The sequence below is a fragment of the Spodoptera frugiperda genome, chromosome 30 (genome assembly GCF_023101765.2).
Source record: "Spodoptera frugiperda isolate SF20-4 chromosome 30, AGI-APGP_CSIRO_Sfru_2.0, whole genome shotgun sequence".
Lineage (NCBI taxonomy): Eukaryota > Metazoa > Arthropoda > Insecta > Lepidoptera > Noctuidae > Spodoptera > Spodoptera frugiperda.
This window is the reverse complement of record NC_064241.1, coordinates 11,788,569-11,805,130: the sequence shown is the minus strand read 5'-3', so window position 1 is coordinate 11,805,130 and position 16,562 is coordinate 11,788,569. Positions and strand designations below refer to the sequence as shown.

Sequence of the window (16,562 nt, the reverse complement as noted above, 5' to 3'; positions counted from 1 at the left end):
CATGTGCTTTGACAAAAACTTCCGATCGGTTGGAAGTATCACCGAATCGATACAGTGGTATAATTTTACCACTTATGGTAAAATACCTATAGCAAATTTTTAAACTGTGGCGTGAAAATAAATATAAAATTTGTTTTATACGAATGATTTGTTCTTATTTAATTATAATTCCTATAGAAGGCTCGTAAAAACAATAAATTCATAAAAAAAAATTTAAAATAAAATCCTTAAAACATTATTTTTACTATCATTCATATTCATACACTGGCATCGTGGCATCGTTATGCGTCCAGGAGCGTAGGTGATGAATAAAGTAGCGGTGGCAGGGGTGGAAACCGTCAATGCGACGAGAATATCAGTTTGTGTTTTATCTATGGAACCCTAATGTCATGAACTGTCAACTGTCATTAAATGCATGACATTGACATAGTTTCGCCATTTGCTGTGCGCGTCATTTGCAGTTTCTTGTTTGTTGTCGTATAAAATTGTGATTTAGAATAAAATTATTATTATTTCACTGAAGAGGAGTTTCCAAGGCAGACCATGCCTTCAATAGACGTGCTTCCCCCTCCGGGGATGCCGATGGAGCCGCCGATAGAGGAGCCCCAAGCTCCTTCTGCTCCCGTCATTGGCATTATTTATCCTCCGCCAGAAGTGAGGAGTATCCTTTGAAATAACAAATACTACACATCAATTATCATTTCTTATTAATTGTTAATTATAACATATTGTTTACCCTTTAAATTCTAATGATCATAATCAAAATGCATTATAACCTAAAATTTTTAAATTGCTTGTTATTTGCACATTCATAGCAGGAATCAACACATATCGTGAACCAATACGCTGAAAATATATCAGACGTTTTAGGGGATATCGTTAAAATTATGGGTAGTCTAAATTGGCCGTGGTCATTGTATACAATTATTGCATTTAATCATCCTGCTTTCAATATCATGTTATCTAGTAAAACATTTATTAATCTCCATTTCAATTTCAGCTACATTCCTGAATACGACAATTGGAAGAAAAGTGTGATTGTATGATGAGGATGTATAATCCTAAGGTTACAGTTCCTTCCTAAATAAATAGGTATCTGTCATTTTTATTAATCAATTTTATTTCCAGCCATACACAAAATGATCTCCTTAACCAACCTCTTTAGATATTGTGGACAAAACTGCCAGCTTCGTAGCTCGAAATGGACCGGAGTTTGAAGCCCGTATCAGACAGAATGAGCTCGGAAACCCCAAGTTCAATTTCCTTAATTCCGGAGACCCGTACCATGCTTACTATCAACACAAGGTTAAAGAAATCAGGGAGGGAAAGGGTAAGATCACGTTTTAATATCTAATAATTTTAAATTTAAACATATTTAGGTATTTTACTTGACATCTTATCCACAAAAGGGGATTACATTTCAGAAGTTAATTAATAGAAGTTACCAAATATACAAATTCCTAACAAACTTTCATATATAAGTACTTTAATATACCACATTATAACTATTTTGTTCTCCATAGTAGTTGTCCATATTAAATAAGTACCTTTAGTTATTACACTCGAATGTATGAGTCCCATGAAAGAAATTAATTGCAAACTTTTTTACTAGTGCTCATATAATTAACCATTGCTTGAAATGTTTCCCAAACATTGAAATTAAAATGCTGAATCATAAATAGGTCCAGACCCAGGTGCCCCCGCGATGATGGGTATGCCTGCCATCCAGCGCCCTGGTCTCGCGCCCGCCACCGCAGCTCGTCAGCAAGAATTGTTGAAAGCTGCAGCTCCAGCTGAGCCACCACCACCACGTGACCCCCCACCAGAGTTTGAATTCATTGCAGACCCCCCATCTATCTCAGCACTTGAGCTTGACATAGTCAAACTGACCGCACAATTTGTGGCTAGGAACGGACGTCAGTTCCTTACCGACTTGATGAAGAAGGAAGAAAGGAACCATCAGTTTGATTTCCTTCGCCCGCAACACTCACTGTTCCAGTACTTTACTCGGCTGCTAGAACAGTATACGAAAGTGTTACTGCCACCAAAAGAACTAGTATCGAAGCTAGCTGCTGAAGTACGAAGCGGAGTATTAGAGCAAGCTCGTAGCAGAGCCGCCTGGCACTCTCACCAAGCGCGTCGTAAGGCAGCTGATGAAGCCAAAATCGAGAAAGAACGCCTTGCGTATGCTTCCATTGATTGGCATGACTTTGTCGTAGTAGAAACTGTGGACTATCCAGCGGGTGAGCCTGGAGACTTCCCACCCCCAACAACACCTTTGGAAGTGGGGGCTAGAGTGTTAGCACAAGAGAGGGGTGAAGACATTACACATGGAAATGAAGATGATGATACAGAGATGCAACTGGAATCTGAGTCGGAGTCTGAGACAGATGATGAACTAGCTGAGATGGAAGACCGCACACAACAACAGCAGCGTCCTGACGATAACCGCGTGCAGGACATGGAGGAAGAGAGCTCGTCGTCAGATGATGAAGGTCCTGCGGAGAGTGGGCCACGGGCGCCTGGAGACGAGGCACCGTTACCACCACGACCAGACCGCGTGGTTGTTAAGAAATACGATCCCAAACGTGCCAGACCTCAACCTACGCCAGCTTCAGAAGAATGGCTGGTGTCGCCTATCACTGGTGAGAAGATCCCGGCGAATAAGGTGGCTGACCACGTGCGCATCGGTCTGCTAGACCCGCGCTGGTTGGAGCAACGTGACCGCGCCGCCGCGGAACGTACCGACAGGGACGAGGCCCTCGCACCCGGAGCTGCTATTGAGGCTTCACTTAAACAGGTAAATGGATGTAACGCATACTAAAATTGTGCCACACTACTAACGAAATCACATAAGAAGATTAACACGTTCATATTGCGAAATACGTAACTTTGAATATTATAATGTTAAAACTTTAAAACATTTACATTGTGTACTAATCCATTATCTTAATGTCCGTAGCTCGCGGAACGTCGTACGGATATCTTCGGTGTGGGTGACGAAGAAACTGCCATCGGTAAGAAGATCGGAGAGGAAGAGCGGAGGAGGGACGACCGGGTCACGTGGGACGGTCACACCTCTAGTGTGGAGGCTGCTACTAGAGCTGCGCGTGCGCACATCACACTCGAAGACCAAATTCAGCAGATACACAAGGTAATATTTTCATATTGTCTATTTTTACAGATTTAACTACTATTTACAAAAGCTATGAAATGAAACCTGTTCCTATCCCTGCTACTTCGTTTTACCCTACATTTGGCAAAATTAATTGCACATGTTTTGACAATTTTCACGAAGATTTGTAGAATTTTGTTAGAATTCCATAGTCTTTCATTTCGTTTTACAATACAATATCATTGCTTTAACAGGTCAAGGGTCTACTCCCGGATGAAGAAAAAGAAAAGATTGGTCCGAAGCCAGTAGGTCCGCCGGGCGTGACCCGTGTGGCCCCGCCCCGTGCGGCGCCGGCCCCGCCCCCGCGCCCCCCGGCGCCAGCGCCCGCGCCCCCCGCGCCGCAGCCAGTGCTGCTGCAGCCGCTGCCGTCATTGATGGTGCTGCCACCAATGGCCCCGCGACCACCACTCATTCCCACTCCTGTTGGGGCCGTCACCGCGGTGGGGCCTGTTGGTGCTGTCGGTTAGTAACTAAAATTTTACCTTACTAATGCTTTAGAAGGCCTTTCTAACTTCAAAAGCCAACAATTTATGTGCTACTATATAATAGAATAGACTAACATAATATTATTTTATGTTTCCAACAGCTGCGGTGAGTGCGGGAGGGTTCCCGTTCGGTGCGGTGGCCCCCGTGGAGGAGGAGGAGGGTCCGGCCGCCAAGCGACCGCGCACTGAGGACGCCCTCGAGCCCGAGCACTCCTGGATGGCCAGGCATCCTGGACCTGTTCCACTACAGGTCAGATACATTTTGTAATGTTGTTTATCGACTTGTGTACATTGTTCGATACTGCATATTAGTATTGTCATGTTTTACTAGCAATCCTCTTATGCTCCTGTTTCTAACAGATTCTAATGTGCATTTTCATTTTAGCAAATTATTTTAAAGTAAAAGCATCGTTAATAACTAACGGAGTATCGATAGAACATTGATACTTCTTTAATCCAATGAGCAGCAAATGCGGTTTTACTTATAATCCCATACATAGTACATTACTTCAGACTTTACTTGTGTTTAGCAGCAACGTCACGACTTTATTCCCGAAAGGGTAGGCAGAGGTGCTCATTACGACTCGTAATGCCGCTATACAATGTAGTGTTATAAGAACCCGAGACCCCTACGCACTTGCGAGTCACTTTTACTTGTGTTTATTTACACAATTTGATCGATTTATACACACAGGTGGCGCTACCATCCCTGCCGGAGCGTACCGAGTGGCGGCTGGACGGGCGCGCGCTGCCGCTGAGCGTGGCGCTGTCCACGACGGTCGCGGAGCTCAAGAACATACTGCAGCGCTCCACCAACATGCCCACGGCCAAGCAGAAGCTGCAGTACGAGGTAACTCGATCACATCATACTGTTTTGTTACTAGTTTATTACATCTTAGGAAGTATGCAGACTTGTAGATCTTAAGGCGTCGTCATCATCGTTAGTCTGTTTCCGCACATCTGCTGGATATATGCCGCTCAAGTAGCATGCCACTGATCTTGATATTCAGTCCAGAAACACCTTCTAATACCTATATGTGTGTGCTCATGATCATGTTTTGCCAGTTACGAGTACTAAGTAATTGTATTTTAAATAGTTTTTGTAGTCTAATGCTAGTGACATGAAACTTGCACAATTATTTATATAGTGATATTACAGACACCTTAAGATTTGAACACTGCCAAATCCAGCATCCGACCTCCGCAATAATTAGTGGTCTTACAACTAAACATACCAAAGGGCTTAGTACGAGTTTTGTTTCAACGAGAACGCACTTGCGAAAACTCTGATTGGTTGGTTCATTCGCACCGGCCAATCATCTGTCGACTTACAACTAAACAAGTTTCAGGTTTCGTTCATCGTAAAACAAACTCGTACTAAGCAAGATCAAAGACTAAACTATGCATTATGTTACAGGGCCTGTTCTTCAAGGATACTAACACGCTGGCGTACTACAACGTGCCCCCTGGAGCCGTCCTACACCTGCAGGTCAAGGAGAGAGGTGGACGGAAGAAGTAAACCATTGTCAACCGAAAGTTTCTAATAGACCTAATTTTTCTCAATACCTTGTGCTTGGTTTCAAAATACCATGTTAAATGTGAACGTTTTGTCATTTATTTCATAAGAAGTCAAGTTTATTATTAAATAAATGAATTTATGACAAGATTTTCGTTTTTCTTTTTTTGGGAAACAGCTCGTCCTTCGAGCATGTTAGTGTAAAATAAAGTTATCGATAAAATTAAGATGTGATAAATATTTTGCTCTAAAACTATAGTTGTAGAGTTCTAATACTTGACTCGGAGCCGCGAACTGTCTAGCAGGTTACCGGGCCTCTGCTCGACAAGCAGGAGTAGAAACGTGGTAGATTTAGTCAGTAATAGTCTGACACTCCCTGTCGCCTCGCCCAAGGCGGAAGAAGTCATTGAGTGATTTCCCTCAAAAAAAAAAAAAAAGAGTTCTGCTAATACTGTTACAATGATAATACGTCATATTGGTTTCGGAGTACCAGAACCAAAGAGTATAATAAGTATAGTGGAAACTTCATAAGGCAGTATGTACTACTTATGTATAACAAATGGTACCAAATGGTTAGTGTAATATTACACCCGGCACTGGACAGCCGGTTTCTTTGCAACTTGGCTTGACACGCTCCCGCGTGTCGCGATTATGTATCCAAAATAGCTTCTTTTGATTATTTCAATAACTTCGGTTATGGTACGGGTTGTAATTTCGTTTTAAGGTACAAAATAAAACAAATTGATAATAGCAAACATTTATTTATAAAATCGTATAAAAATTAACAAAAATTTCATATAATTATGTAAATATCAAACGCATATTTCAGTTTAAAACAATTGATTGCAGATTAGATTTTAAAAGCAGACAAATGCACTGTTAACAATAATAGAGTAACATGATTTCATTTGAATAACTGATAACTATTATGCTTACAATATAATGGAATGTTGTTGGAATATTGCACAGCAAAGCACCATGAGATTGTCAAGTAAATAAATATAAAAATGTCTATAATAAATACATCGCTTATCACTATGATCACAAACATCAAGATTCTGAAACATTTTAATAAAAAATCAACAATAAAAATATCAACAAGTGTATGAAAAAGATGTATAATATGAAATATGAATAGAATGGAATGTTTACTAACATCACGCCTTTAAACCTCAAAGGAATAGGCAGAGTTAAGGTTAGCAAAATGTTCATCACTGGGAATGTGAATATCCTTATTTAAAAATGTGGTAAATAAGCTTTCATAATGAATATTAAAACATTAGCTATTAAATGCAGCCCCACAGATCCTTTAGCAGCAATTGGGAATACATGTAGGCACTTTATTTAGCACCAAGTTACACATGAGCCATTTTTGTGTCAGTAAAAGTGCACATTACATGTAGCACCTATTTTCGAGTCCCATGTATTATATTATTTCGCGTAAAAAATGTGATATGTATATTTCTGTTAAGTATATAGTCCAAGCGAAGTCCAGTATTGGACGTTATTATGATGATAGCCTGTTCGTGTATTACCCTAGTTTGGGGATGGTTTCAATGATCTGTCTGTAGCGAGCTAGCATTGGAGTGTAGATCTTGTCGTGATCCGGGTATGGGGTCGCTACTGGTGACACTTTCAGCTCGGAACCTGGAATTTAAAAATAGTATATTGTATGAAATGGTGCAATATTAAATATCACGCATTTTTGCAAGAATTTTATTAGGTTATATTTGTAACAATGTATTTATAATTTATCTGGAATGATATTTAAAATATTGATATTAAGGTTGGGCGGGCATGCAGGTGCATTTAGAGCGAGGCCACATTTGTTCGTTACGCTACGATGCGTCGTCGCAGCGTCGTTTTTCATATTTTTATAACACACCGACAAGTTTAGATTTATTATCTATACTAACATATAGGAAAATTTATAATTTATAAGTAGTAAATATAGAAATAAGAGATGCACTAACCAGGTAGAGTTATGCCAGTCTCCTTGCTCCATACCTCGGCGGCGCGGATAGCTGCTCCTAGCAACGCGGCGTTAGCGTGCTGATCCTACAAGTTATAGTAATAAAACAATAATTTTATTAACAAGTAGACTTTGGATTTTCTTATTGTGCGTCAGCTGACACCTAGGAAGAACGCGTCGATTTCGTTGAACGTTACTCCTACTAAGCCTTCTGTCTGTCAAGCGTGTCAAGGGTACAGGTTGGAGATCGAAGTTTAAAAGGTTTAAGTTTGTCAAAAAGTGCTGCTGGCCGATCCTTGTTAGGTAGAAATGGAAGAATTCACATTTAAAATGTATTTAAGTCGGACGTCACCACAAATGGTAATAAGGCAAGTTATTCCATTACCTGCACGTAGACGGGCGTGTCGAAGACATCGGCGAATATCTGCAACAGCTCCTTGTTGACTGACGCACCGCCCGTCGCTATCACACGGGACGACTTGTCTGGAAATATAGATTTTCATAGAAACCGTGGTATCACTTCAGTATAGTCGGCCTATTCGTGTTTTTTACGCACTACCACACTTCAGTAATATAAGTAGCTGACAGGAGCTAGTAGTCTTTATAAACAGGTAGATTATGGTTTCACTCATGAAATAAGTACAAAGAGGAGATGACATAATATAGTTGTACACTGAGACAAAACAAATGGGCCCTGCCCAATGATATTATAAGGTAAAAGATGTAGACAGGTTATAAGCGTTCAGAATGGAATCTCGCAATATCACATTAAAATGTGGACAGTTGGCAACATGTTTATTGCATAAGACTGCATGTTGGAGAATAAAGAGCCACGGTTTGTAATGTCTCGCACTATCCGTAAAGTGTCACGCATTATGTTACATCTACTCTTTATATTAGCTTCATGGTTTCAGTAACAGAGTATAGTTTTAGCCAGTAGCATACCGAGCGTGAAGCCCATGTCCTCTGCGTGCGCCCTGCGCGCGAGTGCCTGTCCCTCGAGCAGCGCGCGCGCCTCGTACTGCGGCGCGGCGCGCTCCACGCCGCGCCCCGCCCCGTCCTGCAGCCAGCGCCCCGCCGCCGCGCGCGGGACTATCTCCGCCGTGTCGTAGTAGATGCCTGCACATATACACATGGTTATATTTAGCTCACGACGAAATTGAGTGCCTTTTAACCTGCTCCCTAAGACTTTGACTTTTTTATGTTAAATGGGCCGACGTTTGGCCGCTATCTCGCCTGATGGTAAGTGATGATGCGGTCTACGATGGAGCACGTCTACCCATAAGCAACCTATTAACGGCCAACAAAAAAGAAGGCAATTACTCCGCTAGCGCCGATCGTTTTTATCCTCGATGGCGTTTAATGTGTTAAGCAGTCAACGATTGGTCTCATCTTCTCGACACTGGCAGAGCATTCCACAACCTAACAGCCTGTACAATAAATGACTTGCTGTAAGTTTTTATAGAATGCTGGGCCATCTACAATCTCAGATTCCCCGAACATTTACTATATCAACCCGTCGTATATATAATAATTATTATATGTATTTTCTATTGTTGTCTTATATCAGCACACGAAAGGTTAACTAGTAACTCACCCATATACCCCATATTCCCTCGAACAGTAGCGCGCAGTAGTTCATTGAAGGCGTCCCAGCTGTTGCCGGCCAGTCTGTCGCGATGGTTCTGTCTGGTCAGCGATCCGTTGGCGAAGCACAGCAGGGCCATGTAGGGGGCGTCGGGGGTGGGGCCCACCAGGACGTGGCCGGCGCTCGGGGCCGCGGGGGACTGGAGCCCTAGCAGCAGCGTGTCGCTCGTACCCAGGGACAGACCCACCCAACCCGAGCGGAGGCGGAGACCTGGGACAACGTGAAATATGTAGGTACTTTATTCCATGAAACGTTAGGTTAAGTTTTTAATAAACTACTTTAATGGGGTATAAGCCTATTATCATGTACTGGGTAGTATAACAGACTCCGCGCCTTTATTATATGAGTAATTACACTTCGAAACCAAAATAGTCGAAAGGGGAAACACTGTGACTTTATGAGACAAGGGGGCGGATTGAAAAAAAAATGTGTGACGTAATTTATGGATGGCCCCAAAGTATGATTTTTAAACATTCTTAACAAAATGCAAGATTCTAATCATTATTTCATTTAAGTAAGAAAAGTGCATTTAAAAGTCAACTTACAAACTCAATTAGAATAATTCCAAAACAATTTGCCAGTCCGTAAACACAGCAATATAAGTGAGATAAGTTATCTCGGCTGGATAAACTGTACATTAAACCGTAGTTACTGATAACTGGGCCAGTATCAACAACTTGAGAACTAGAACTGATAACTTTGACATCTTATCTTAATACAGTGTAAGATTTGTTTGTTCAACTGTCTGTTTGTCGTGTATGTAGATTGTAGCTCTTGAACATAGTTTAAGGTATTTACAATTTGGCACGTGGGTGGCCAAATGTATGCTATTTGATCAGAGATATCAAATTTAAAGGCAGATTAACAAATAAGAAAAAAATGGTATTTAAATGCGAAAGTTTGACATGAGAATGTATGTTTGTTACTCTTTCACGCAAAAAGTACTAAACAGATTTGAATGAAATTTTGCACTGAGCTAAATTAAAGTCTGGAATAAAACAAGAATTCTATTTATCTCGATAACGTGTTTTCTTTAATATTATATCACCTGCAAGAGCTGAACAGTTGTCTCCAGTAAAGGCGACCACTTTGCAGTCGGGTTTGAACGCGTATCGGCCCACGAAGTAGGGGCTGATAGAGCCCACCACCGTGGCACTGGGCACTGGGGTACCCAACTTGGAAGACAGAGATTCATCACCACACGCCTGGAACCATAGTAAGGGGAATAAGTTAAAACTATACTGCAGTTAATATATTTCATTACCTACCTATCAAATTATGAATTATTAGAATTAGAATTGAATGGTACCAATGAAATGATGATGATTTTATAACGATTAGTTTTAAATGAACAATACATTTAATAGTAAAGATAAGAAACTTGGAACAAGTACAAATAATGTAATGACTTAATGTAGATCTATTTAAGGAAGCTTTAATAAAAGGAACACTTTAGCGCGTGGTATGACGGAACACAGATCTACGAGACACGATGTGTTTTCTGTTGTGTCATATACCGACAGACAAGAAGTTAGCCAACACAAAATCCAACTAAAATAAAAACAAAGTATATATTTCAATTCATAACACACGAACCTGCAAACATTTCTCATCCCACTGCTTAGTTCTGATATCAAGGAGGTTCATGCCGGAGCCATCAGCGAGGTCTATGGGGGCTATCTTGCCGGCCAGGAGCGAGCAGGCGAAGGACGACACCAGCGAGATCCTGGCTGCCGCCTGGTACACCCGCGGCCGCTTCCTGAACATCTTACGGATCTGAGGACCTGTGAACCGCTCGTACGCACGGGATCCCGTGATCTTTGATAGCTCCTGGAGAAATGAGAAATGATCTGGTAGTATAGGAAGTGATGGTGGTAAAAGGCTAACTGATTTAAAAATTAGACATTCAAAATCACAGTAAAAAGGTCCTAATAGTAAATTTCATTAAAATCTATTTAGTACTTTTGAGTTTAAATGCAACCGAAAAAATTTAAAACATGTTGTTTGATTTTTTAAATAAATACATAATTATGTTAGTTCAAAACCAATGTTAAGTGCTTTATATCAAATAGATTACAAAATTAAGTACTTGACCAAACATATAAAAAATACTTTTAGGCCGATAGATAGTAAGCCTCCACCCACCTCAGCTCCTATAGCCTCCTCTAGCTCCTTACAGTCTACAGTGGTGCTGGAGTCCATCCACACAGGAGAATCAGTCACAAAGGCCGTGGCCAGCTGGGTGTGGAGGAACTCATCCGGAGACAGTTTGCCAAGCTTTGACTCAGCATCCTTAGACCACCATACTGAGCCATGTTGCTAGAAAACATAATGTTCATTAAATTTCAAATTACTATATCGTACTACATTTCTAACATTTACCATGTTCTATATAAATTATTTGTTTCAAAAGACTAATATGTATAAAATAAAGCATTGAAAAAAACTAAACTAACAGCATCATCATCATCATCAGCCAAGAAATGTCCATTGCTGAGCAATGGGCTCCCCTTAGTCCTCCACGTAAAACGAAATAGCATTGTCTTAATAAAATGTATTCTTTATATTTCTTTAAATATCTTTTACATTAAAATCTTTGATACTGGCAGTATAGTCAACAACATTGTATTTGAGACTCACTTGCCATCTTAGAAAAAAAAACACACCAAAAATATTTAAATTATGTCATTGTTTCAATTTTCCCATGTGTTTCAAGAATTTTATGTGATAACATAACATTATTATGATAAAACTTTATAACCGAAAATAGGTACTGCAGAACATTTAGATTTTTATTCCCCAAAATAATACATATTATTTTATAGATGTTTCCTTAGTGTGGACTATGTAGTATAAATAGTGGACAAGCCTGTTGCTACGCTATAAATTCAGATTGAACATACCTGTCCAGCTCCAGAAACCGCTTCAATGATAGAGAAGTCGACTCCAGCCACAACGAGGCGGTCCATCACCATGTCTAATGCTTTCACCCATAGTAACGGAGGTGCGATCACCTCACCTCGGTCAGTTCCACGTACCACACCTCCAGCCGTCCTAGGAGATCAGAGTCCAAATAAAGATAATTTATAAAACTTGGCTGCCTTTTATTATTTGGCAGAGATTTAAGACTCGTTAAATATTTATACAGTCATGAATAATGGATTTGTTCAATGTTAACAAGAATGTGCATGTGTGTGTACAGGAGGCTAACCAGTATTTGACATTTGTAAAATAGTCATCAAATCATTTTATACTTGTTTTGTGTGAAAATTACTTGAGGTGTTAAAACTTCATTGACTTAAAATTAAGTTGGTTAAGTATTTTAAGCTAAGGACAGAGTTTATGCGAATAAAATAATTTGTAATTGATTATATTACTATTATTTTTTTGTATGAAATTACCTAAATTCGGGCAGGTCCACATCAAATTCAACATCAGCCTCATGTAGTACACTAAAGTCTTCACCAATAACTATGGCTTTTAGCTGAAACAGACATATAATATGCAAAGAGTTATTGTAAAAATAAAATGAGAAAATATTTAATGATCCTTTTTTATTAATATTCTAAAAAATGGCTGAAGGGATCAGGATGTAATTTGGAACAGGGGTAGGTTACGATATAGAATAACACATAGGACACTTTTTATTCCAAGGGACCGCAGGCGAAGCCACTGGCAGAAGCTAGTTGAATATAGATATAGATTACTATTTTAACAAACAGTTCTAACATTAAGTTTATTTGTTAAAACCTAATTGCGAGACTGTAAAACAAAATTGTAAAAGAAAAAGTAATTCAATGCAATTTTTATTTTATTAAAATTGCCTTTTTTACTAAAAAATTAAAATAAGTTACATTTTACAATAATTTCATACTATTATCGTAATTACTTGTACAATTTACGTCAAATATTCATTCATTTGTTTACTTTTCAACCAAATAAAACTCATCAATCAATAACGAGAATTAAAATAACCAACTTGATTAATTAAAATCTTATCGCCTTGTTTATCTAATTTTACGGAATTAATTAACGAGTGTACAAAAAGTGGGTGAGGCAGACACAAACCCGATGAACACATTCAGAACAATAGCAAATACGCTACAATAAAAAAACTTTATAAAAAGTTTACGTACCCTTTGTGTACTAAAATCGAATCCCAAAAAAGTTCTTTTACTTGAATCCTCGGTCATTTTTATATTTTGACAGCACGGCCGGCCAGTGACACAGCTCTGAGGTGCGTTCAGGAACGCGATATCGACTCAGCTTTCGTGACTGAATGCCGTTTTGTAAAATTCCAACGCGATTTCACGATATCATTATAGTATTTTATTAGTCTCCGCACACAAATTAATCGCTCAGTCGTATGTTTGTTACTATTCGATAAAGAAGCACCAGTAGTATCGCTATTATCTCATTCATGTATTACGCAATCCGCGCCCACTTTTGCTTGTTTTGGAGATCATCATAAAACATGCGAATACCTAAATATAGGTATTATGTTCTATCTGATTTATGTATTATACTGACTAACCATTTTTTTTTATAACGAAGCAATTTTTCTTTCACTCTTATTTCTAGGCGCTACAGTGGACAGACAAGATCTCTCCGTTGGTTTTGCCCATATTTATTTGTTAAAAATATTTTCCATAGAACATGTACCTACGAATCCCTCCTCTGAAACTCATTTAATAAATGCAAAAAGAAAATTCAATATCAGAGATTAGGTATAGCGCATAGAACGACATTTGAACACGATAGGTAATGTAACGAACCATCCCGAGTTAGATTTCAAACAATACAATATTCGATTGGATTAAATTAGCGTAGTTTATAAACTAAAACTATAAAGATAACTTGCCTCTACATACAATAAAAGAAAAGAAAAATCATTCGTTAAAATAGAAAAAAATATGATTTGTGAACGGATTTCATATTTTAACAAGGTAACAGGAGAGCAGCGAAGCAGATCAACACACAATACAACAGTTATGTTGCATTGTTGGCCTTTTTAAGCAACATGGCAGTATGAATCATAGCGCGGAGGCCATGGAGGCTTACCTCACGGGTAGGTATACCGGGTTCACTGACCTATATAGCCTCAACTAATGACCGGCGTGTGGGTACACATGCTTAATTGAACAAAGCGCCTAATATTAGCTTATGTATATTTTTTTAAATTACCTGCTCTGGTCAGCTAGTTTTTACCTGTGCCCGAAGTAGGTTAACCTTTTTGTGTGTAATAACTTAATAGTTACTAAGTTCCAAAGCAACTAATAGTTGAACTGGATTGCACTAAGCATTTCAGGACTTCGTTGAATTTCTTAAGAACCTAAATACGTCTGTATATGTAATTTTAATGTAGATGTAATAAGTATGATTATGCAGTACCGATGCAGCTAAATTTTTTTTTATGGAATAGGTGGCAATCGAAAAAACGAGTCACCTGATGGTAAGCGATCAGCGCCGCCCATGGACACCCGCAACACCAGAGGAGTCACAAGTGCGTTGCCGGCCTTTTAAAAAGGAGTATGCTCTTGGGCAAAACCCTATTCATGTTAAGTTGTTAGCAATAGATTTTTAATTCAATTGTTTTTGCCTTTGACGGCAAACTGTGACAGCAGTCGTGGGTTCGAATCCTGAGTGGCGCCAGAGCTTAGTACATTCTAGAATTTTCGAAAGAAAAATTAAAAACGTTAGTGCTTGATGCATAGCGATACGCTCGTCCCTGAACATGTTATTTAATTAGATTAGATAGTTTTGGCGCCTACGCTTTTTATAACTACTACTTAAAATAGTATATTGCTATCATTATTTTGAAAGGTACGTTTATTAGAGCTGTAATAGCTCACATGCCACATATTTACCAATTCCTATAGTATAAATACCGGCCCTAGCCGATAGTTATTCAGAGTTTAAATTAGTAGTTAAATTAAAAATACATTGTTGGTGCACCTCGCCTATAGATACGTTTCTACCTACCCTTCTCAATGCTAACAAGCTTGATGTTATGTTCATGTATATAGGCAGAAACAACAGAGCGCCACCTAGTAGCATATTTAGTTCTTTACGTGCTACTCCATCACATTCATACTTCTGATTCGGGTGGCTAACTAGTATTGTCTTAAGTTGTTTGCATACATTTTTCTAGATTGACTCTTATTGGTGTGACCACTAAAATTTGTAAAATTCCGCAATCTTACCTTTTATAAATTTTCTGAACCATGCAATACAGATATTTATTTTTTATTAAGTTATGTTAAATTAAACAAACAAAATGCAACTATAAATGACACCCAGACCCGTAACAACAATTTGTAGATCACACAAAGAGTTGCTCCGTGCGAGAACGAACCCGCTACTCGTTGCACGGCAGCAAGTTGCCCAGCCACCACGCCAACCCTGCAGTCAATGATAAAAAATCTGTGGTAAAATCGGTAGGTATGTACCTACTTATCTCTATCCTCTGTGCAAATACGTATAGGTATGTCAGTAGGCGACTGACCTTTATAATTTTTGTGCATCGTCTGTTTTAAGACATAAGCAAGCATAACTAGCTCTCTAGCACTAGATTCCCAGGCATTTTGAGTTGAGGACTGACGAACAAGGAATACCATTTCCCATCATCTTTAAAAATGTTCCACAACGTAGCTAGCTGACCAAAAAGGTAGCACTCACACATACATAGGCGAGCACACAGAGGTTTCCGTGTGTGCTTACAAGGGTGGCATGTAACGAAACTAATCGCATGGAAAACCTACACGGGTGGCGAGGCGCGCTTTCGACGTCTATATTTATCTGTGCCACCCCACTGGGGACTGCTTGGCCGCGGTGCGCGGTGGGACGGACGTTTACGCCTTTAAACTTCAAATACGTGTCACTTTGCGAACGTTTGATCAAGATAATATTAGTGGAACGCAGCCTTTTGGTGCGGTGTTCTTTTTTTAAACCGCTGTCAAAATCAAACGATGGTGGCGTAGCTTGGTGAGGTTTTTGGGATGCGTGGCCCAAATTCCTGTAGGGCAGTACCTACCTAGCCAATGGTTTATTAGGTACTCGCCTATGGGGTATAGAACAGATATTGTAAACTTGTCTTTATCCTTCGAAGTTACAATAATTATATTTCAAATACCTATAAAGGGACCATTTGACGATTGTAAGCGTCAAGCTAAAGCTAAAACCTTTTCGATTTGTACTAAACTATTTATATTATGTTATACGGGTTAAGTATAATATTGTTAGATATGTATACGAGTACCCATTACCTAAGTTCTCACTACAATCATATACCTACTTACCTATACAGAAGTTAGTACTAATACTTTCTCTGTAGTTTAAGTTAATTTAATCCACGGAAATGTTATTAGAAAAGAAAACACAATAATATGAACAGAAACCATATTTGATTCTCATGATACAGCTAAAACAACAGGTAAAACGTCCTGGTTTTGGTTGACTTCTCGAATGCCTTCAATATGGTCAGTCACGACATCCTTTTAGGTATCCTATCCCACCTTACGGTCTCTGGCGAGTCACTGGAATGGTTTTCTTCTTATCTTCAGGAGCGTCAGCAGTCGGTCAAACATGGTGACTCAACATCTAATTGGCGCGAATTAAAAGCTGGCGTTCCTCAAGGCGGCATACTTTCACCTCTCTTATTTTCCATATTTATTAATCTAATCACCTCAGAACTTCAGTGTTCGTACCATCTGTATGCCGACGACTTGCAGGTTTATTGTCAGGCCGGCTTTGACGACTTACCGAGC

General features: G+C 39.4%; 2 protein-coding genes across 3 annotated transcripts; one reads left to right on the top strand and one right to left on the bottom strand.

The window, feature by feature from the left end:
* The first annotated feature begins 413 nt into the window (after window positions 1-413).
* Window positions 414-5,326, top strand: LOC118269856 (splicing factor 3A subunit 1). Of its 2 annotated transcripts, none has more exons than XM_035585191.2 (8): window positions 414-661; window positions 1,166-1,330; window positions 1,683-2,800; window positions 2,963-3,154; window positions 3,370-3,637; window positions 3,762-3,910; window positions 4,355-4,510; window positions 5,078-5,326. In XM_035585191.2, exons 1-8 carry the CDS (start codon window positions 544-546, stop codon window positions 5,177-5,179), a joined length of 2,268 nt encoding a protein of 755 aa, XP_035441084.2. In that variant the 5' UTR covers window positions 414-543; the 3' UTR covers window positions 5,180-5,326. The 2 variants fall into 2 exon arrangements, with proteins under 2 accessions (XP_035441084.2, XP_050562896.1); XM_050706939.1 differs by lacking the exon at window positions 414-661 and adding an exon at window positions 909-1,092.
* A 595-nt stretch (window positions 5,327-5,921) lies between these two features.
* LOC118269899 (xylulose kinase) lies at window positions 5,922-13,178 on the bottom strand. Its single transcript, XM_050706940.1, has 11 exons — window positions 12,933-13,178; window positions 12,198-12,280; window positions 11,700-11,850; window positions 10,942-11,115; window positions 10,393-10,626; window positions 9,845-10,001; window positions 8,746-9,006; window positions 8,094-8,267; window positions 7,534-7,631; window positions 7,150-7,234; window positions 5,922-6,823 (listed from the first exon to the last, which is right to left on the bottom strand). The coding sequence occupies exons 1-11, from the start codon at window positions 12,987-12,989 to the stop codon at window positions 6,708-6,710; spliced, it is 1,590 nt and encodes a 529-aa protein (XP_050562897.1). The 5' UTR covers window positions 12,990-13,178; the 3' UTR covers window positions 5,922-6,707.
* Between the last annotated feature and the right edge of the window lie 3,384 nt (window positions 13,179-16,562).

Bases quoted from the DNA above. Each gene is read 5' to 3' on its own strand.
- LOC118269856 (XM_035585191.2), top strand. From the start codon at position 544: ATGCCTTCAATAGACGTGCTTCCCCCTCCGGGGATGCCGATGGAGCCG. The intron at 3,638-3,761 runs GTTAGTAACTAA...TGTTTCCAACAG, and splicing joins GGGGCCTGTTGGTGCTGTCG to CTGCGGTGAGTGCGGGAGGG. The intron at 3,911-4,354 runs GTCAGATACATT...TTATACACACAG, and splicing joins CTGGACCTGTTCCACTACAG to GTGGCGCTACCATCCCTGCC.
- LOC118269899 (XM_050706940.1), bottom strand. From the start codon at position 12,989: ATGACCGAGGATTCAAGTAAAAGAACTTTTTTGGGATTCGATTTTAGT. The intron at 11,116-11,699 runs GTATGTTCAATC...TATGTTTTCTAG, and splicing joins CGGTTTCTGGAGCTGGACAG to CAACATGGCTCAGTATGGTG. The intron at 7,632-8,093 runs GTATGCTACTGG...CTATATTTCCAG, and splicing joins GGACATGGGCTTCACGCTCG to ACAAGTCGTCCCGTGTGATA.